This window comes from Penaeus vannamei, chromosome 12, assembly GCF_042767895.1.
Source record: "Penaeus vannamei isolate JL-2024 chromosome 12, ASM4276789v1, whole genome shotgun sequence".
NCBI lineage: Eukaryota > Metazoa > Arthropoda > Malacostraca > Decapoda > Penaeidae > Penaeus > Penaeus vannamei.
In genome coordinates, this window is record NC_091560.1 from 27,446,536 (window position 1) to 27,454,035 (window position 7,500).

At 35.8% G+C, this 7,500-nt stretch overlaps 1 protein-coding gene across 2 annotated transcripts in view; it reads left to right on the forward strand.

The window, feature by feature from the left end:
- The first annotated feature begins 2,976 nt into the window (after positions 1–2,976).
- LOC113820590 (JNK1/MAPK8-associated membrane protein) overlaps positions 2,977–7,500 on the forward strand; it is a 7,452-nt gene continuing 2,928 nt past the window's right edge. Inside the window, exons 1-3 of one of the 2 annotated variants that reach the window (XM_027372933.2) lie at positions 2,977–3,163; positions 6,824–7,031; positions 7,204–7,416. In XM_027372933.2, the coding sequence (XP_027228734.1) occupies positions 3,067–3,163; positions 6,824–7,031; positions 7,204–7,416 (518 nt within the window). In that variant the 5' untranslated portion in view covers positions 2,977–3,066. Of the gene's footprint in view, positions 3,164–6,793; positions 7,032–7,203; positions 7,417–7,500 lie in introns of both variants that reach the window. The other variant, XM_027372932.2, reaches the window with a different exon arrangement.

Below are 7,500 nucleotides of genomic sequence, written 5' to 3' on the forward strand. Positions count from 1 at the left end.
CATTCTCACTCACTCTCACACTCGCTTTCACTTTCACTTTCACTTTCACACTCACTCTCACTCTCACACTCTCTCTCTCTCTTTTTCTTTCTCTTTCTTTCTCCCTCTTCCTCTCTCCCCTTCCCTCCTACTATTATTGAGCAAATACACTCTGATATAAGTTACGTCTTCAGGATACAGAAAGTAAGGTAAACAATAAAAAGGAAGAAAGCAAGAAAAAGATACTGTATAGGGAGATGAATTAAAAGGTAAGCCATCAGAATTTGCACCCCCGGCACAAATAAACGACTCAAAGTAAAACAAAAAATCAACATTTTAGGTGATTTATAAACCTTAACTGTACTGACAGTGTCAAATCAAGAAAGAGCAACAAGAAACCTTACATGCCTAAGACAATAAAAATATTACAATTTCTGTAAAGGAAAGTTTCGATGGCAACATGGAACTCATGAAGTCACTTTGAGTCAGACTTTGAATTCACAGAAACTTTATCGTTAATGCTTTGATTTATTAGTGGTAAGCAGTTAGTAGAAGTAATGTTCATTTATAACCTCACACTTGTTACACAATTATTTGGATGGGTATGAAGACAAATCTGAAGCCTAGATTTTGACTTTTCAATAAATTTAAAATACAAATCAGTATAAGCCATGCCCAGATGAGAGAACATTGATAGACATACCTAAGAGGTGACTGGCAGGTCTATTAAAAATTTGAGGCTTAATTTGAGGAATATTCATATATACCCCCCAAATCCCATGCTCGTTACCATGGAGGTGGCTTAAGAGATGGAGACCAGGACCTTATGCTGGGGATCACCCCCTGCAGTAGACCTCAGCCCTTGCCTCAACTAATTTTGCATGGTGTTTTCTTCTCTTTTCCTTTACATTTTTTTTTTCCCCTTTTGTCTGTATCCTAAAGTGTGAGAGCCATGCTAAAAGGATGAAAGACGCTTTGTCTGTCCTGAACGCCCTTGTACTCCATTTGCTATTTCCTCTTAACCCTTTTCACTCTACCTTTTTCAATACTAACCAACAGCAGTCTACAACCTTTGACATTTAACATATTTTGTCCTAATTTTTCCTTTCTTTTTGCCACAATACTTTATCCTTACATGAGGGCTTTGCCCCCAAGCCTTGCCCCACTGCTATATTTTGTATACATGGCTAATAACCTTAGATGTTGACATGATAGAAAATTTTCAATAAATAAATAGATATTCACATATACAAACTAAATGCAAATCTGTCAAGTCTAGACATACATAACCCCCAATCCCTTGCTCGCAGTTGTCGTGGGGGGGCTTAGGAGATGGCAACTGAGGCCTCATGTAGGGGATCATCCCTACCTTGGACCTCAACCCTTGCCTCCCCCTTAATCCCATGCTTGTTGTCGTTGTGGGGAGACTTAGCAGACGGAGACTGAAACCCTCTGTGGGTGATCACTCCAGTCGGGGACTTTGGCCCTCACCTAACTAATTTTGCAAGGTCTTTTCCTCTGGCCCTTTCCTTTTTCCTTTCTTCATCCCCTTTTTGTTCACATCCTAAAGAGTGAGAGCCATGCTGAAAGGATGAAAGGCTGGCTTTGTGTCAGTCCTGAATGGCCTTCGTATTATGTTTGCTATTTCCTCTCTACCCTTTTCATTACCATACTAACCAGCATCACCTATCTTTGATATCTAACATATTTTGTCCTAATTGTTAACTCATTTATAACCTTTTTGCCACAAAACTGTCATAAAGCTGTTTGACCTTTCATTACCTGGGGGCTTTTCCCCCATGCCTTGCTCTATTTCTATATTTTGTATACACCCCTCATGACCTTAGATGTTGATGTGGAAGAAATTTTTCAATAAATGAATAAAAATCAACCCTCCATCATAAATAAATAAAAATGCATTTATTTATGTATATGCATGTTCATATTTATGATATTCACTGGACTGGGCCTTTTACAATTTTAACAAACTGGACATCAGAAATAGACAAACTACTGTGTGAACAACAAATTTGCAAATGGGAATTGCCAGTAGTTTGCCTCTTGACTTCTCTATAGCTGTAAATTGCAGTAAAAAAAAAAAAAAAAAAAAAAAAAAAAAAAAAAAAAAAAAAAAAAAAAAAAAAAAAAAAAAAAAAAAAAATATATATATATATATATATATATATATATATATATATATATATATATATATATATATATATATATGTTTAATTATGGAATCCCTATAAGATGGGTTCTGAAAAAGAGGATATATGGAAGGAAATTTTAGATTTGATATTTCAGATATAAAAAGTATTTGTTACACATATATTACTGGTATAAATATGGATATAAAACAATAATGATATGAAAATAAAAGAAAAACCTTCAAAATGCATTGGTACTAGTGATGGATGAAATTATAATACATTAATAAAGGTAGAAAGATTCATTGATACCAATAAAGGTGAGATAATGATACAAAAGCATTTTGCAGATTATCAAATAAATACTATCAATGACTTGTTACTGATGAAGATGGGAATGATAATAAAATAAACAGCAATGGGAATAGAAATAATAAATATAATTATTGTATAGAAACATTAAAAAGAAAGTAACAGCATTGAATTAGTAAAGTAACAAAATCATTTTAAGAACAATGATAGCATAGGTAATAATAAATGTTAATTTATCAATATCCTTATTCATATTACTGCATTACAGTTACCACTGCTGCATAGACTACACAGTATCTAATAGAGCTTTATTAGAAACAACAATAGTATATTGCTGAGGTTAAGAAGTAATCTGCTACACACGAAGCTGATATCTATTTATAATATATATAATAAATGGATACTTTTCAGTTTCATATGAAATTAGATGTTGCACATAAAGTGAATTCACACTTCACCAATATTTGTAAATCGTAAAAGAGCACAAAAGTTTTCTAGCGCTCTCTGTTTCGCAACTTAGCGCTTCCAGCTTTATTTAGCGGAAAATCGCTCGAGACCCAATGTTTACATCTTTCAGTTGACGGAATATGGCTGTCTAGAATCGTTGATAAGAAGAAAGGAGAAGAAGATGGCTACAAGGAGGTTTCTCCTTCCAGTTCTGATTGCATGTACATTCTGTTTTACCACAGCAATAAAGGAACCAAAAAGCTTTGCCTATGAGAAAGGTAGGCTATTCTTAACTGTTTATCTTGACGTCAGAGAAATGCCTTAATTATCGGTAATGTGTATAACAGACACTTGGTTACAGAAGTTGTTGCTCCAAGAGCCATCCCAATTTAACTCTAGCTATTTAGCTAGTCCATTTCATAGCAGTTACAATCAGAATTTTGTTCAGAAGTATTAATGAAACTGAAGGTAATTTTCTATCTTAAGTCCGCCACTCCTACATTGACGATTTTGGTACCGTTGGATTCCTATCACACTCTGTAATGTGGGTATGTAGTTTTTATTGCGCGGAAACCTCCCATTAGTGACAAACTTGGCCCCAATAGCAGAGGAGGGCATGAAAGGTTCCAGGGAAAATGCGTAGTTAAATAACTCTAACAATATAACCCACAATGAAAATAACGCTGAAAATTCGGAAGCTCATCGTCTGGTGGTGACCTCGCTCATAAATCTGTTTCGGAGTAGGAGCACCCTTTACATTCGGCCATCGTGGCGGCTATGGCTAAGTACTGAACGCGATGGCGGTAGGCAGGTCCATACCATGCCTGTTTGAACATGTATATCGTTGTTTCCAGAAGAACAGAAATTATACCGTATTATTTCGGTTATGAACACAGATCTCATGGTTCCAGAGGACAGGAAACTTGACCTTGAGGCTACGTTCTTATGCAATAGATGGTGACATAGTCACTTCAGTAACTATATGAGACAATAACTGCCATTGGCTGACTCTAATATACGTCTTAATAGTGTACGTACATCATTCCACTCCATTATCCGAGGCTATCAGTGTAACCTCAAGAGCTGCACAAAATCTTCTGTGGTAATGTAACAATACCTTTATATTTGTGTAACACCCTATACTGCCATGAATATGTGGAGGATTCTTTGTTTCATTGGCGGGGGTAGGCGGGCGGCCGACCCCTGCAATGGAAAGTAATGTGAATTATCATCGTTATTTTCATTTAGGGTTATATTATAAGTGTTATTTAACCCTGCATTTTCCCTGGAACCTTTCATGCCCTCCCCTATTTTAAGGCAAAGTTTGATGCTATAGGGGGGTTTCTGCACAATAAAAACTATATATTTGCATTGTGGACAGTGCTAGGAATCCAACGATACCAAAATCATCGATGTAGGAGCGGCGGACTTAAGATAGAAAATGACCGAACTTAATTAGGATTCTTTTATTTGTGACTAAAGACTTCAAGTAAGACTGTAAATGGTCCTTCATAATTGTTTTAGCATTTTTTACATGGTAGAATATGAATGACATACACAGAATCAGCCACTGTATTGATTAACGTGATCCCTCCATGGGAGGCTGCTGCTGTCTAACACCCGCCCAAAATTAGTTAAGCTTTTATTTTTGTAATTTATACTAATCGTTCTGTCTAATGGATTGTGATGATTTTGGTATTGAGTTTCTTTCACTTTCTAGTTTCCAAATATACCAGGTTGAAAAACCCACAAATGCACACAGAGACGCCGATCTTCAGTTGCAGCTATGATCCTTGTTGCTCGCTCCCAATTTTCTTTCTTGCAGATATATGAATTCCAACATCATTAACACAATGAAACAAAATAAAGTTCATCCATATTTAAAAACAAACATGAATATCAATCAATCAATTATTGTTACTTTAGAACATCGTTATTAAAAGTGAAAAACTATTGCTGCTGCTCACATCATAAATGTCCTTTGCTCACAGGTTAGAGCCTATACATTTTTGTTGCTCACTACGACACATCCACGAAAAACAAAATACTCTCCAACCAGGCAAATATATATTGTGTGGAAAACCACTAAATCCCCACATTTTTGGCCTGATAGCAGGGGAGGACATAAAAGGTACCAGGGAAATTGTTTAGCTTTGAATAGTATTGTCTAATGAATGATTTTGTCTAATGCAGGCTGTGCAGGGGTTGGGGGGCTTGCTGCCCCTAACCACTGCCCAAGAAAAACAAAGAATGCTCCACGTATTCACAGTAGGAGAGAGCCATGCACGAGCAACATGCCAACTTTGTCTGACACTTTCTCCTGCCATGAACACATGGAGGATTCTTTGTTTTCCTGGATGGCGATTAGGGGGCAATATTGTGACTGATTCAGAGTAGAGTATTCATATTTTACCCCAGAATTCCCCTGGTAACTTTCATGCCCTCCCCTGCTATCAAGGCCAATCTTTCTGTGCAATAAAATCTACATGTTTGCAATTTAGATGGTGAGAGGAATCCAATGATACCAACATCATTGTGATTCATGTGGTGGAACTATTGTTTTGTATTTACTGTAATTTTTTTTTCCACTTTACAATTTCCCAGATACAATTCATGCCTTCCCTTACTATCTATTCTTTGAGATTCTTGACTGAATCTGGAATTGTAATTCAGAAAAGATATGCATGGGTCGTACACATATAGTTGTCACAGATTACGGTGTTATGAACTCATGAACACATTTTTAGAAAGAAATATTATATAATGGAACCAAATCATATAGACTGCATTTTATCACTTGCCTCCCCTCCACCTAAAACCTAGATTTCTCACAGGCCTGTTGGATGATAAGGGGGATAGCTATCTTCAGAAGTGAAGGTTTGCAGAAAAAATAATATTAGGTTTGTACTAAAAGCACCAACTTACATGAGAAATTCTGAATCTTGTCTTTGAAAGTTATGTTGTAATTAATCAAAATTTACCAGTTTTGTAGACTGACCATGTGGAACTTCTCAGTGATTGTTGCAATGACCATGCAACTTTATCAAATTACACTTCTAGCCTGCTGCATCATACACGGTCAATAGTGCATCTGATTAATAGATGGACAAATTTGGGACATTTAATATATGACACTTCTTCCCAATTTTAAAAAATGAGAAAAAGCTAAGAAGCTATGTATGGCAGAATTACTCAAGCATAAAATCCAACTGCAGTAACATGGGTGAAAGGTTACAAAGCTCTTGGAGACCTCTCTGTCGTCATCAGGTGAAGAACCAGTCTTGAATTGAATTGCCATTGCCAAGTAGGTTAATTATGATATTAGATATCCTCTTTATTTTTTATCTGGAACGGATAGGTCCAACATGAAAAATGTCTCGGAATTCATAGACCAACTAATTCCACATGCTATTTAAAATGGAGGTACTGGGAGTGTTGACATCACCAAGAGTTGATTTGTGTTAGCAAAGAATGTGAAAGGAGCCTAAAATATGGATTCAGTAATTGACAAGTGATGGATAGCTAGATATTTAATCAGCCAAAATGGAATATATTTGTTATGCTTCTATGTTGACAGATACAAGTATTGCTTTTTCATTTGGTCTGTAATATTAGTTTTCTTATTTCTTATTAGGGTTCACATATAATAATAACACTGCATAAAAAGTTATTATTTTGCATTCAAAATGACTGCTCTATTAGCTTGTGTATTTAAGGAATAATTGGAGCACTTGTTTACTTTATGACCCATGGAGTATGTGGGTAAACAAACTGTGATTAAGTTAATTGTTTCATTCATAGATATTTCAGGAAAAATGGTGCTTATACTACTTGAACAGATGTATTTGAATAAAATGCATACCAGTAGATAAAAAAAAACATACTTAAACAGCATTTTTATTTTACAGGTATAGTTGCAAATTTATCTCATTGTCCAGGGCGCTACTGTGGCCGCACATCACTTGGAAATGGATCATGGTCAGCATGTGGAGCTTGTGAGAGAGGCCTCAGAAGTAATGCTAGCAGTGCATGTCAAATTTGTAAGGATGAGCCAGAATTATATGACTGGCTCTACCTTGGCTTCATGGGATTACTGCCCCTGACCTTCCACTTAGGCTGCATTGATGCTGCAGCAAAAAGAAGAACGTAAGAAAATAGTGAATGTATTGAATATTGCATACAGCTCAGAATGAAAGTTGTAGAATATATTGGCTAAAATATTATTGGTATAATATCTTTTACAGATGCATCAATTTGTTTAAAGAATGTACCTTTAAGATTTCAAACTAAAGTATTGATTCTCACATATGTATTTTAGATTCACAAAAGAAGTGATGGCCCTTTATGCATCAGCTGTTGTTGAGGTGGTTGTTGCAGCAGTGGCTACTTTATTAATCGCTGACCCATTTGGAGAGTTCCGCATACGTTCTTGCAAGGAAAGAGGGTTGGCAGACTGGTATCCACTTTTTCATAATCCAAACCCAAATTATGAGGGTGTTTTGCACTGTACACAAGAGGCTGTATATCCTTTGTAAGTTTTTGCTCTTCCATACTTGTGAATTGATTATTTTTATAATTATTTCTAGAATATTATTATTTAGAGTAGTTATTGTAG